The sequence below is a fragment of the Furipterus horrens genome, unplaced genomic scaffold (assembly GCF_987537825.1).
Source record: "Furipterus horrens unplaced genomic scaffold, mFurHor1.1.pri manual_scaffold_6, whole genome shotgun sequence".
Lineage (NCBI taxonomy): Eukaryota > Metazoa > Chordata > Mammalia > Chiroptera > Furipteridae > Furipterus > Furipterus horrens.
This window is the reverse complement of record NW_028327176.1, coordinates 50,281,004-50,296,215: the sequence shown is the minus strand read 5'-3', so window position 1 is coordinate 50,296,215 and position 15,212 is coordinate 50,281,004. Positions and strand designations below refer to the sequence as shown.

Below are 15,212 nucleotides of genomic sequence, written 5' to 3'. Positions count from 1 at the left end.
TCCAACTGTTGACACAACTCAACTATGCCACATCAGAGAGAAGTCCTGATTTACCTTCTCAGGCCTGTTCCATAGTTTTTGCTACTGCTTGAGAGTCATTCTTAAATTTTCTCTTCCCTTCACTACTTCTCCTCAACCCCATCTCAATTTGTCAGCAAATTCTGTTGACCTACTTCTAAAAGATCCTAAATCTGTGACTTCTCCAACTCTGACTCCATCACCAAACCACCACATGGGTCTCAAGCCTCCATAAGCTTCCTCCTGGATACTGTGGTCTCCTCCTAACTGGCCTCCCTGCTGCCCTCTTATTCATTCTGTACTTCCTGTAATCCATTCTCCACAAAGCAGAATAAAATCCAAGCCCCAACTCTACCCTGCGAGCTCTGGCCTTTGCTCATCTCTCCAGCTTTCTTCTTGACTATGCTCTCCTTCTCCCCTCGTTCCAGCCTGCTTGTTCTCCCTCTGTCCCTCCAGTACTTTGAGCACAGTCCTGTCTCAAGACCTGGATACAAGCTGTTCCCTTGTCTAGGAATACCCTTTCCTTGGTGTGCTCATGGCTAGATCCTTCTTATAACTCCTCAGAGAGACCTTCCCTGGACATCTTTCTAAAGTAGCCACAGTCCCTTCACTCTATTAATCTGTTTTATGTTTAGTTACAGATCTTATTATGGCTTGATATTTATTTATTGTCTGTTTTTCCATGCTGGAATGTAAGTTTCATGGAAGCTTGTCTGTCATGCTTCATGTTCTCAGCTTTTAGAATAGTACCTAGCATGTGGCAGGGCCCAATTAATCTGTTGAATTTACAAATAAATTAACTAGGTGATTAAAATAAAGCAGTTAACTCAGTGTCTGCCACTTAGCTCAGTGACAGAAAGTTAACATTTATTATATATTTTTTAGGATGAAGGGAGAAAAACAAAGGTAACGTGTAACTGTATGGATGGAAAAGAGAAGAATAGTTAGCAAGACTACTCCTCATCTCGGCACTATAGTTATTCTTGTTGTGGGAAGAGAAAGATCACCATCTACAGCCATGGATGGCTAATAGGGCGGTGGCATGAATTCTTTGGGTAGAGAAAGGAAACTAAAAAAAGGGTCTGCAAGCAGAGGAATGAGCCAAAGGGAACGAAAGTGCTCAGAAAAAGCCTGCTTCCCACGGCTCTGTGCTGGTGGCATTTGGAGAGTTAAGGACTCAGGGTGGAGTCCCATGTAGGGTCACCACTGTGTGGAAAGGGGAGTCCCAAAGCATGGGCAAGTGGTCTGAGACTGCCTGGATGACCTGCTGTGCCTAGGACACGTATATTATATATCTTAAAGGACAGTGATCACAGCAGATTAGAAGACTTGCAACATTCTGGCAGCTAACACTTGGGTTGGTCTCTCTTTCTCTTTGTTTTCTTTTAAAAGAATGTCATTTCCATGGCTTTTGAGATCTTGTTTCCTGGCAGTTGTCATCAGTTTGACTCAAATAAAATCTTATTAAAAATCTTTACAGGTTTAGATGTTTCTTACATCAATAACTGTGCTTATTATATATATATATAATTTTATTTAATATATATTAATATAATAAACATAGTTGTCATATAATAATAAATTATATAAACATGTTTATTATATTAATATATAATATATTTAATATTATAGCAATATATTAACATTAAATATTAATGTATTTAATATAATAAATATATTTATGCATATTTTTAAAATATGTATTATAACATGTTATATATATATTTATTTATCATTGTTATTCTATTACGGTTGTCCCAGTTTTTCTCCCTTTGCCCTCCTCTGCCCAGCCCACCCCCCTACTCCCAGTCATTCCCCACACTGTTGTTGTTCTTTCTTGTATTTTCTTATTTCTGATTATGGCCTTTTCTTTTCTACATAAAGAAGACTCTTTAACATTTCTTGTAAAGCCAGTTTAGTGGTGGTGAACTTCTTTAGTTTTTCTTGTCTAGGAAGCTCTTTATCTCTCCTTCAGTTCTGAATGATAACCTTGCTGGGTATAGTATTCTAGGTTATAGTTTCCTTTCTTTCAGCCCTTGATGTATTTCTTGCCACTCCCTTTGGCCTATAGTTACTGCTGAGTAATCAGCTGACAGTCCTATCAGAAATCAGCTGTTTTCATTGTATATATGAATTGTCTCCTTCTTGCTGCCTTCAAGATTGTCTCTTTACCTTTAACTTTTAAACTTGGTGTGGGCCTTTTTGTGTTTAGCTCGTTTGGAACTTTCTGTGCTTCCTGGGCCTGAATGTTTGTTTCCTGCACCAGATTAGAAAAGTTTTTAGCTGTTATTTTCTCAAATATACTTTCTGCCTCTTTTTCTCTCTCTTTTCCTTCTAGAATCCCTATAATGTGAATTTTAGAGTAATAGGTATTCTTATGAGAGAGTGAAGGGGAATTTTACAAAGAGACTCACAGAGGGGATGACAATGTGAACACAGAGCAGAGAGAGAGATGTTGGTGCAAGCCAAGGAATGCCAACAGCTACCTAAAGCTGGAAGAGGCAAGGAAAAGACCATGTAAAAGGAGTGGGGCCCTGCCAACACCTAGGATTTTGACCTGAAGGCCTTCAGAATTGAGAGAAAAGTTTTTGGTTTTTTGAAGCCATCTAGTTTATAACTATTATGGCAGCCTTAAGAAATGAATACAATTATCCTTTTACCACTTTTAATTCCTTTTTGCTTTCTACATAAATTTCATTTTTCTGATGGAGTTTCAATTATTGAGATACTCTACTGAAAGAAGATAAGATAGTGAGCTCACAAAGGAAAATAAGAGTCTGTAGTCACTGTCAGGGCTGAGGGGTGGGGTAAGGGAGTGACTATACAGGGGCAGCATGAAGAACTCAAGGGATTTCTTTGGGGTGACATAAAAGTTCTGCATATTGATTATAGTGCTGGTTATATGAATGTATACACCTGTTAAAATTCATAGAACTATCCCTTCCAAACTGTCAATTTTATTATGTAATTAAAAAATTTTAAAAATGGCAAAATAAATAAATAAATAAATAAATAAATAAATAAATAGAACAGATTTGTCCTTCACGTGGGGTTGTAAGTCCTGCAGGCAGAGTGGATTCTTGTTCAAAGCCTGGTGCACAGTAGGTGCTCAATAGACACATACTGAATTTGTGATAACAATGTAGCCTTTATCATGTGTGTGCCAGTTGTTCTTCTAAGTGTTTTACATATACTAACCTTTTAATTTTACAATAGGCAGTGAGGTAGGTGGTGCGATTATGCCCATTTTGGGAGAAGGAATAGAGAGGTTAAGTGACTTCGGTGACCTAGCCTGTTGGTGGCACAGCTGGATTTGAGCCCAGGCAGACTCACTCTCATTTAATTGTTTCTCAGTCTTGGCAGTTCTGGATTTTGTCCCTTTGCATTTTGCTTTTCCAATCATTTGGAAAGACTTATGACTATAAAACATTATAAGACAATAAAATAAAAACAAAAACCCAAAATAATAAAATAGTTCATAGTATTTTGCCTTATAATTTTCAGAAGGATTGTGATGTCAGATCGGGAACCTTCGGTATCTTACATATGTTGTTAAACTTGACCAACTGGAGGTGGAAGTGGTGGTCTGTGTGTCATCTATGAAATATGGCTTCAAAAAGCCTGGACATCCCTGGCCTAGTGCCATTTTCCAAAGGAGATAACTAAAATGTTATCACCTCAAACTGAATATAGCAGCACCAAGAATGTAGGAGACTCAAAGAATGAAGCTGCTTTAGTCAATAGGGAACTGAACTGGTTTGATGAATCTAAATTTTTAAATGACAGGAGAACAAACACGAGAGACCATCTCATTGAGCCTTTCCATCATTCAGAAGAGGACAGTCAAATTCAGAGAAATGAAGAGACCAATGGAGTTGAAGTTCTGATCTGGTCTCCTGATGCCTTGTTCCATGATCTTTCCTCACACCTGCACACCCAGCTGCCCTTCCTCCCATCTCTTCCCTTCTTGCCCAGGACTCGCTGGACCCTCTATTTCTGGGCTGTGCCTGAGTAAGGAGGTGGGGTCAGCCTCCCGTGCAGGGGCCGGTGTTCCCACTACAGGAAGTGCCAAGGCTTAAAGCAGCTCCACATGCTCCTGACCCACCAAGCCTGACGTTTAATCCCCTGACCTGAGCTTGCCTGCCAAACTTAAACAACAACAGCAAAAGACAACACGAAGGCTCAGGTTTGACCAAGGAGAGAGTCAGAATTTCCCTACAGTTACCATGGCTCTGTTTACATATTCTAGAGATGGGAGCATTTTGCAATCTTCTGATGATAGAGAAGGGAATTTTTGATGTGTCTTTGACCGAAAATTGATGGAGTAAAATCATAGTTTCCAGCAATTCCACTAAGAAAATCAGCAGCACCCAAGGTGAATGTCCACATCTAATTAAGTTCAAGGCCCCTTGGCAAGTTCTTCTCACACTGCCCTTCAAGGATGTAGAAGGGAGGGGAAAACCACCAATATAGAAATCCTCTATGTTTATTAGAAGACAGACTGGATAAGCTGACTTGATTTGTGTGAGCAAAGTAGTAGGAATCAGAGGTTTGTGGGCAGTCAGCAGAAGACCAGCAGAAAACAGCGGAACCGAGCTACCAGGAAACTGCCACCTAAGGGGATGGCTGTGAGAACGAACCTCCCAGGAGTGGTAATGATGGGGATGCTAAAGAAGAGGCTGTTTAATAGTCTTTCAGAAGCTATTCATCGGCTGCACTATGTGGTAACCATGTACTTTTAATCCTTCAGTAAAAGTCCCGTAGTGGATGGCCTTGTGCCAATGATGCCTTTAGGAGAGTGTAGCAGTTGGGTTTGTTAGGTGGTATCTAGCAGATGAAGAAGAGGAGATATCACAGGAGAAGCAAGAAGGAGGAGTTAGTGGTGCCTGGAGAAACTGCAGAGATTAGGGAAGGTGCTGGCTTCCCATCAGGGGAAGTTAATGTTTACATCTTAAAGGATGTGGTAGCTATCCCAGACGTCCAGTTGGCTGATGTTTGGATCACACAAGTGGCAGCACATTACTCAGATGGTAGAGGCCCATTCTGACCTGCTTGTTCTCAGTCACAGTTCTGCTCTAGAAAGAAATAGCTGTAGACTAGGAAGTCTGGTGCATACATTTGGTTAGCCCCAGATTGGGTTAGTCCTATGCTGCCCTCAGACACTGAACTTTTTCATCTTTCTAATCATGTCAGGTTTTTGAGCAGCTCCATGTGTTGACATTCACAGCTTCATATGCTTGTAACACCAGTCCCCGACTTCTTCTACCCATCTTTTAAGATGTGGCTCGAATGTAATCTATTCTGTGAAGCTCTCCCTGGCTCCCCAGAGAAGTCAATGCTCCTTTCTTGTGTTCCCTACAGTTCCTTGTAGTGACCTTTCCTCGCCCAACAAATATTTAACTATTAGTTAGTGATTAAGGAAACTAGTGAGTAGAAGGGTGAGATTTCTGATCCCATATCAACTGTGCCCTGAACAACACCACAGAATTGATGTGAACAGCTCCCTCTGGAGTTGTGCATAGTGTGTTCATCTTAGATTCAGTCTGTAAGTCCTTTAACATTCCTGCTTCTCTGATATATAGATGGCCAGTTTGACCCAAACAAGCTGTTAACCCCCAATTCACTATGGAAAGGACAATGTAACTGAAACAGAATCTAGCCCAAGGAAATAGTTTTAAATCATCCTTTGAGTTCATTTAAAATTTCATTGAACTGGAACACATCTTAAATCCTTATGATAAGCCTCGATAGCCCATCCTTTGGTCATTTACTCAGGCAATAGTAGCTGGGCCCCCTGCTTTCCAGCACAGTGTTATATTTTGAGAAGAATAAAGGGGATGCAGCTGTCAACAAGATCGTTTACATTTATAGAGAAGTAAGTTTTGTGAGGGTGATGACACAAAGCAAGTAAAGGACAAAGGCCACAGAAACTCCCAAGCTCAAGAGGCTCTGGAGGGCTGAACCTAAAGTAGAACTGGCTGTCTGTCTCATCTGAAGTCCCTGGAGATAAGTCAGGAAAGTCACCCTTGGTGTCAGTCTTGGGGATTATTTCCTAGGAGTGAACTGGAAAATCCAGCAACACTTCTGTTTGTAAATTCAAAAATTCCAAATGACCTAAAATTTCCCTGTTCTGAGCTGCATAACATGTCATGGAGCCATTATAACTGTTCCCATACACACAATGATTAAGGATGATGCATGGATTTTGTGGCCTTCTTCAATAAAGAATAGTGTATTTTTTAAAAAAGAAGCAATGCTTCTTTTTTAACTATTGAAATACTGAATGCTGAATTCTGGGCTTGTTCTAGACTTCTGTTTGTGTGTACGTATGTGTGCATGTTTTAGTGTGTACTGGTGTGCAGGAGGTGTCCACTGCTGGCAGCCCGGCCCTTCGCCCCTCCAGAGTGGGAGGTTACACTGGCTGTCTGTGCAGACATAGCTGTAAGGGTTACCAAGACTGCTGCTTGTTCCTAGTTGTATAATTTTTTCATCACTCAGTTATTTTCATTTAAAAATCCTCGCCTCAAAGAGATTGTTAGGATCAATGAGTGTGATAATAAACCTGGAAATAAGTTCGTCATTCAAAGGCAGGTGCTTATTGTTAGCTGGACGACCATCCAGCATCAATGCCTTCACTATCCATCCCTCTCCCTCTCCAACAGAGTCAGAAAATCCATGGAAGTTGATTCTACTTAGAACTAAACCATCAGCTGAAGTAGTCCATTGTTGGATTCACCCGTTAAACTGTCAATTATTTGGACTAACTAGAGACTTAGTGAGGAATCCTCACTCTCCTGCCAGTTAGTTGTTAAAATTAAACTTCCCTGTTTTTGCTGAGACCTCAAAATTTCAAGTAATTTTTCTTTGTCTTCCATTTATACAGAAGTATCACTGTTGGTTGCATGGAATCTTAAAATGTAAACTTTTATGTTGTGCATATTGATATTTCTATTAAAGAGGATCACTGTGAGCACATTATAAAGTTGTGCTTGAAGTTTATTTATTAAATAGTAGATATTCTTCCCTTGGGATACAATGCTAATAGTTCTGATGAAAGTTGGGATAGCTGGTATTTATATAGGGATGGCAAAGTGTGTTTGACTTCACATAGTAATTGAGCGTTAGACAACATGTTAAGCTCTTTCGGGATAAATCAAAGATTAATTAGATATAGATCTTGATCTTTAAGTAACTAATGATCTTCAACTTTGATGCAGAAGAAAGAGTCAATTAAAAAGAAACCCTGGGAATGTAGAGAAGAGAGACATGAGAAATCAGTTCTGATAGAAAGAATTACAATGTGGCTCATAGCACGTGAGCTGTGCTTGAAAGAGCGGTGGGACTTGAGCCCAGGGAGCTGGAGTGAAGAAGGTTGTCTATATTCAGACTATGGATTTTCAGGGCATTGTATAATTTACACAATATAACTTTATTCTATAAAATACTCTGTATGGGCTAAGTTACAGTATCTGTTTCTGTGGGATTTCTTTATTTTTTTTTCCTGCCAAAATACATTAGGAAGGAGATTAGGGCTGCTTAACTTCCAGGGCCAAGGGAATCTCAGGGCCAAGACACATGCTAAGGTAATCAGCACCGCCCGCAACCCACCCAGCCAGCACGGAAGCCGGTTTAGGTCTAACACAGCCCTTTCATCCTCAAGTATCCTGGGGCTGTCATTCTGTTTCAGAAACCAGGTCTGCTTTCTTCAGGTGAAACGTCTATAAGATTATTAGTTAAAACTGGAAAAGCTCAACTTCTTCTCTTGCTTTCCACTATTCTTTCTTGGTATTTTTCTGGTTTGAGCTTTTTTTCCTCCTCCGAAATTGTTGTTGAGTGTAATGGTTCATTCTACACATACTTATTGAGCTGTTCTATGTGTGGAGTACTATTCTAGATGCTGGGGTCTGGGGTAAACCATACCCCACAGTCTTATACCTAAGTCCCCTGGAACATTTTGGGCACAGAACCTGCCACTTCACCTTCCAAGGGCAAGTGGGAAGCCAGCACTGGAAGAAAGGGCAACTCCTCCTCTAATTGAACATAATGAGGAATGAGAACCCTCCCTTTAGGGCAAAAAGACCAATCTCATCAAGAGAGTTTCCTGACCTATTTTTCTTTTGGAAATATAAGAGACAGCTGCGCACGACAGGAACACAGCCAAACCGGAACCTATGGAACTCACCATGGTTCTTTTTCTTGAAGGATTAGGAAAAGGCTTTCAGGGATGTAAAGAGGGTTTTTTTTGTTTTTGTTTTTTCCTTTCCTTCTCTCCTCTTTCCACAGAAATGTAATTTCCTCCTTGATTTCTGGGCAGAAAGTTAGCATTCCAACAAGATGTGCTTTAATTGATGGCGGCTGTTAAATCCCTTGGCTTCCATGCATTTGGTTGAGGATATAAGAGCCACATAGAGTTTTAAATTTAATCATTATTTTTTCTGTATGTAGGAAACTGGACAAAGGCATTGGGAAGAGGAATGTTTAGGGGGTGGCACTTGGTTTGCACACAGCAGGCCTTAGGGATTGAGAACAATGAACTAGAAACTTCATCAGTATAGCTTTTGATCTCACTAGGTTTTCAGACCTGTACCCTGGCTCTAAACTGGCAAGTATTGAATCCAGGGAGGCCAGATCTCCTAGGAGAGATCAGAGGACCAGGAAAGCCACTGGCCAGGCATTCCTGCCCCCTGAGGCTCCTTCTCAACATCAGCCTTTAGTGACTCTATTCTACCAAAGGCAAACTGCTTACTGGCCAACTTATGATGGAGACTAAGATATTTTTTTTCCCTTCAAATAATGAGGATTTGAGGGCAAGGCCAGGACATTAGCATATCCCCTTCCAATACATTGTCATTACTGCCTGGGAAATCTTCAGGTAACATTGTTTTGAATTAAAGATCAATGGAATACTTCAGTAGGCTGTTCTTAGAGTCACTGATTTTCCCTGCTCTACACACATAAAGCAAAAATCTCTGCAGAGGCTCTTTGTGAAGAAAAAAAAAAAAATCTCTGCAGAGATCTTTAAAGTGTCTCTTTCAGAGGGAAAATCAGTACTCTGAGAGCTCCAAATAATTGTATTGATAAAAACGTTTATGTTTGTATCTCAAATTTTATCTTTACAAAGAGAAAACCTTCCAAAACCATCTGTCTGTGACTGACAGTTTAGTTCAGTTCCCGTTTATCTTTGGTTAGGAAAGAGCCAAAGATCTCCCTGACCTCCCTCTCTGCTGCTTCCTATGCACTGGGAACCTGGGCCTGACTTAACTCTGCTTTGCAGGGATCTGAGTCTCAGGCCAGCCTGTTTAGCTCTCTGCCCCATTCTACCACCCTGTCCATGTGGCTACACCCTGATCTGGTCACTCACCTCACTTTCTTCAGCAGGAGGTGGAGGAATCTCTTTGATAATCTGAAAAGAAAGAAAAGAACAAGTCAGTGGAAATCTCCAGCCATATGCTTTCTAAGAGGCCTGCTCTCAACAGGTGCCTTGGTAGTATGGCCACAATCACCATAGGATCCAAGCAGAGGGTCCCATTCTAATTGTGTTTGTTGTAGTTTTGTATAAAGAAAAAAAAAATCTTTCATAGGTAACAGTTTCATCTCTTACCACAGTTTGCTGTCTTGCAAATTTATTCACTCATTCATTCAGTCATTCATGCATGAAATCATTCATCCATCCATCCAAACAGCTACATATTTAACAAACAAGTGTACACAACAGAGGTTAAGATGGTGCTGCAGAGATGAGTCAGGTGTGGACCATGCTGGCCCCAAGTGGTAGCCATCAAGGAAGGGTGTAGGGTGTGATGGTCAGGCAGACCGATTCCCAATAGTGGGCAGCACAGAAGGGGTAGCCAGGGTTTTTTTTTTCAGGGCCTTGAACTTTAAGGGGTCAAAGAGGTACAAAACAATATTATAAGACTGTGTTCTGTAATTGCCCTATCATTGCGGACACTCTGGACAACAACTGGGAGCCAGCCCATTCCAACCAATGAGAGGATGAGTGACACATGGAGAAGGGCAGGGAAGAACAGCTGGGTGGCAGGAAGCGGCCTCACCTTACTCTTGTCCCTATCTTGCATACTGCATCCATAAAAGGAAAGCCCTTGTAGTTAATTAGATTTAGAGTCTTTTACAAGGCAGTTTGACCATTATTTACTGTGACTCTATCATGTTCTTTGCTGACTCCCTTCTCTAATCTCAAGCTTATTATTGGAATTTTGGGTCACCTAATATGTCAGGGGGATTCTGGTAAATACAAAGTCCATTCTGTATTGTTTGATGTTTTAGCATCAGGGCTGGTGTGGACTACTTGTGGATGGGTGCTCAGGCATTACCCATAGGACCAGTTCCTTAATCTTCTAGTTGGAGAGCTCTCCTGGCTGCAGGGCAGACTGCATACTAGGCTTCAAGCGCTTCCCTACTAGGCACATATCTCCTTTGACTTAATGATTATTCTGGGATCTCACTGGGCTATGATTCCCACTGTTATCATCCATGCTACCATAATCTGTACTGTCATCTCTGTTTGTAGAGACAGGCTACTGACTTGAGGGTCTATTAATACCAGCCAGGGGATTGAGACTCCAGTCATCTAAAAGAACAGTATTCAATTAATTAAGAGGCAGAGACTAACACCTCCAGAGGTTTCAAACTATCATTTCATCTGCCTCCACTTCCTGGATATTGTGGGAAGCCTGCTGAAGGTCTTTGGAAAACTTGAAGCGCACAATTTTGCTCACCCACTCAACACTGGCTACAAATTCTTCAGGGCATCTCTAGGGAGGCCCATCACTGCCCAGTACTGATTTCCCATCATCCCAGGGTAGTGATGATTTAAAAACAGGAAATGCCTGGGAATGGGAGGGAGAAGTGAGGAGCTGGGGACAATGATCTAAAATGTGTCTCTTCTCTTTGGGCATGGTTAGGGAGAGGGTGAGAGGGAGCAGGATATTTGGGAACAGATAGATGATAACAAGAATGCTGTGGGCAGTGTGCATGGTAAGGACCTTCAGTACATGGAGGTTAGGTGCAGAGCTGCTGAGCTTTTGTCTTCACAGGGCTACCAGCTTCCTCTGTCACTGCATGGCAGCACAGTGGAGTTGTCAAAGGAAGCCCAGACTTGCCCTTTCCTTACTGTGAGGATTTGACAAGTCCTTGAGCCTCCCTGAGCTCCACTGTTCTCGTTTGTTAAATGGGAACAATAACACTAACCTTGCAGAAATTGAGTCGTGATGAGCAATAATGTTTGTAAAGCATCTGGTATACAGTGGGTGTTCAAGTGATGGTGCATACTATTATTAGTATTCTCCTCTCCCTTTCTTGCAGTCTCTGTGTGTTGTTGTTATTATATCTTTAACAAAGGTTTCACTTAACCCCCTGTATATACTAAATGGCTATGTATGGTCATTTCCAGATGGAGCAGCTTAGTGGCCAGAGCTTCGTAAATGAATTAGACAGGAGGCTGGTTTTCAGACAGTGGCCAGGGGCTACAGAGGGTCAGCAGCAGTGTGTTTCAGCACACATGTGTAGGCACATGACATCAACAAGAAAGGGCAGCACCAAGTGGCCCACAAACCCATTTGTGGGTTGCCATTCAAGGTGTCTTATTGGGTATTTACTGAATTCTACATCCAGCAATGTCCCAAGGAGAAACCAAAAGGCAATGCCAAAACACACAATTTAGTATTAATTAAAGGTGGACTAATATAAAATCCAGATTTCACATTGGCACGTTGTAAATTGGGTACCTGAACTTCTGAAAAAATGCCACCATGTTCAGGTAAATAGAATGAGGCACTTCCAATCTGATCTCATTGGTTGGGTGTCTGGCTATATTCAGCAACAATGAGGAAGAAGTCTTCCCAATGCGTCAAGCCCTCCCTCTCCCATCACCAGTCTTCCATTGGGCGCAAGGAGCAACCTGCTCATAGCATGGCAGAAGAGTGTTTCAAATTGCGATCTAGACAGGCTAAGTTGAAGTCATGAGATGATTATTCTGAACCCTGAAGATGGAGGGGCTGTCTGCAAGTGAGTCAAATCCTCCTGCCAAGACCAGTACACAGGCCACCCAAATAAGTGACCTAGGCACAGGGACACATCAGCCCTCTCCACTTAAGCCCCCAGCCCCCTCCCCCACTCTGGGAGGGCCAGAGCCCACATTTGCCTGGAAGAGCAGGTAGGCAGCAACCTGCATTACTCTTGATCCCACAGCACCGCTGCAGCCTTGCGGCAGGCAGAGTGGCCCGTGGCTACTTTAATGCTAACCGCCCCCATGCCCACAGGCCTGCCTGATGTGGCCCCACCACTTCCCCACCGCACTCTTCTGCACTCTCCCTTTCACTTTCTGCACTTCAGCCTCAGGGTCACCTTCTTGTTCCTTCCAGTGCCTTGCTATTTCTCACTTGTAGTGTTTTCTGCCTAAATGCTTGCTATCTCTTCCTGCTTTATTTGTACACCTGTACACATCTCATTAACCCTATTTATTCAGTAGATCACCAGTAAATACACCTCCTCTGGGAAGTCCCATATTATGGAGTCTCAGGTAACCCAGTGATTTTTGCAGCACTTTTAATTGTAATCAAAAGAGTAATTGCATAAATCTTTGCTTCTAGCTAGTTTGACTAGGAAGTATTTCCAACAGGAATGCAAACTAGAATCACTGAACACTATCAAGCTTAGGCTTGGCCTGGTCTTTTCCTTTCTTACAAGGTTCTAGGAGCTTCCTCTTGGTTGTGGTGAACTAGTCAGCTCCTTCCTCATTAGAAGAAACAAATAAAAGATGGATAAGCTTGAAGAGACCCTTAATAAAATATTTGAAAGGAAAATTCCTCAATGAACATATTTACAAGCATAACATGGTAGAACCACATGGCAGTCCTGGGGATAGATCTGGGGACATTTTTCATATTTCTCTTCTCGAGGTCAGCATTACTTCTTCATTTACTGTCATTTTTAGGTTGGATATTTTGGATGGGCAGAAAGTGACCATTTGCATCCTTGGAGTAGCTGCCCCAGATTCCCTTTGGCATTGAGGACTGGACTGGTGAGGTGAAAGGGGGTAAAAAAATGAGGTGGAATATGGGACTTCTGTTAGTGTTTCATGGCTACCTGAGAATTTCTTGAAACTATCTCTGCTATGGATTGGGAGATATGTCTCCTCTCCCCACTTATCAGTGATTTTAGCTCTGATTTTATCTATCTTTGTTTAGGTAGACATGAGATGGGCCAGATTTGACAAAGACTATTATATGGGTAAAGGAAAGAAAGCCAGAAGAAATCAGGTAGAATCTTATTAAACTGAAATCTTACTGGCAACGGTAAGTTAAAATAAAATCAAGTTTTTAGGTACAGCTCTTAGTTTGGTTGTTGGAAATGGTAATGATGGAAGATGTGCAAATATAGTTAGCATGGCATGAATACAGGAGGAAGATTACATGTGCCCAGGTCCTGTTTGACACCTGGGAACTTTATTCTGGTTTTACAAGTCAAGTTCAAATACTTAAGTCTCCATAAAGCTCTTTCTTAAAATTTATTTTTATAAAATGTTAAGGTAAAATAAAGCTCCTGGTGAGTTTATTTTGCTTGTTTCTGTATCTCTGGTAGTATTCAAGTCAGCTCCTACTTTGCATGTTTTGATCCTTGTCACTTGGTTTGTTCTTGCTAGCTCTGCTGCAACGGAATGCAGAATGCAATCTCCCCAGCTTATAACATGGGCACCTCTTTCTCCTTCCAGGTGTAGCCATACTGGCTCACTAGCCATTTCATTTACAGTCATGAGTCAGGGCAATATGCTGCATGAGGGACTGGCAGACACCAGGTCTGGCTATTCCCTGCTCTGTCTCCATCACCACAACTTCACATTTCTCCTCTTATCTTTCCCATCTCTTCACGCTATGACAGCAGTTACTGTAGGCTAAGCTGTAGGAACTCATTTTGGACAGATGCTCATCTTATGGCATGAGAAGTGGAACAAAACAGGGGACTTCTTTGGGGGGCTCTTAAATTGTATTCAGTGTCTGTGTCATTTTTGCTTGAGCTGGGTAAGGGGCATCTCCTGCAAGCTCCTCTACACCAAAGGTGTGGTTCTCTTGTGGCAAAAGTACTTCATGACACACAGCCAATTCTGTCGTCCAAAGTCTAAGAGATTCGCTTAAGATAATTATTCTACTCAAAATAAGGTACTTGTCTTCCAATTTGAATTAGTTCCATAGTTTTAAACTTTATCAAGTATCAGAGTTGCATGGAGGGCTTTCTGAAACACAGATTTCTGGGCTGCATCCCTGAATTTCTCATTAGTAGGTCTGGAGTGGGCTCTTTGCATTTCTAACAAGTGCCTAAATAATGCTCACACTGCCTGTCCACGGACCACACTTTGAGACCTACGAATTAGCTGATTTCTAACCATGCTATCCTTCTATCACATATGTGGGGATATGTTTTGCTTCAAGTTAGGCATTCCTAAGAGTGTCTTGTTAATAGATGCTTATGGCTGATTAGAAACACCAGCTTTGAAAATGTTTCAGTCTAAAAGTATGGTGTCCCTGCTCTATTGTTAGAAACTATAGGTCTATATTGCCCACGTGCCCCATGTTGGAGGAAGACAGAACTACCTCAGCAATGTTTGCAGGCATTCTCTTGCTTGCAAGTGTTTGTGCCCATGTGTGTGCAGAGTTGGCCTGGAATCCCAATATTCAGCCCTGAAGCAATCCCATCCAGATGGTGGCCCGGGAATTAGGGACACAGATACTATCTTTCACTGTCTGTACCATTGGCAGTTAACTCACTGAACTCCATTTACAGCTCTTTCTGCCACACTGGACTCTAAGCCTCTAGAAGACATGCACATACTTGGTCAGCTTTCATTTCCTGACACACAGTCAGTGCTTGTCACTCAGCCATCAGTTCTAGAATGAACATATGTGCATTCTTATAAAGGAAAAGGTAAAGAAAACATTTCTGAGTATTCTAAATTTTCTTGCCTCTCAAATAAGCACTTCCATATAAATGTTTCTTTAGTAATTAACATGCTAATAGTCCCAACTGCTAAGGGTGCATTATGGCACTTGGATGCATCATGGGTATCTCATTAGAGTCATGGGTTGGATTCATGGTTAATAACGGTACTTTGTTGACACAATCTCTACCCTATTCTATCCTCTAATCCCATCTCCAAGTAAATTCACTTACCCTGTGGTTCA

The 15,212-nt window shown here is 41.6% G+C and overlaps 1 protein-coding gene across 1 annotated transcript in view; it reads right to left on the bottom strand.

Annotated features, from left to right (window-relative positions):
- Positions 1 to 15,212, bottom strand: part of ANTXR1 (ANTXR cell adhesion molecule 1) — a 255,517-nt gene that overhangs the window by 69,034 nt on the left and 171,271 nt on the right. The window contains exon 14 of the mRNA XM_090281456.1: positions 9,380 to 9,421. Coding sequence (XP_090137582.1) covers positions 9,380 to 9,421 — 42 coding nt within the window. The remainder of the gene's footprint in view (positions 1 to 9,379; positions 9,422 to 15,212) is intronic.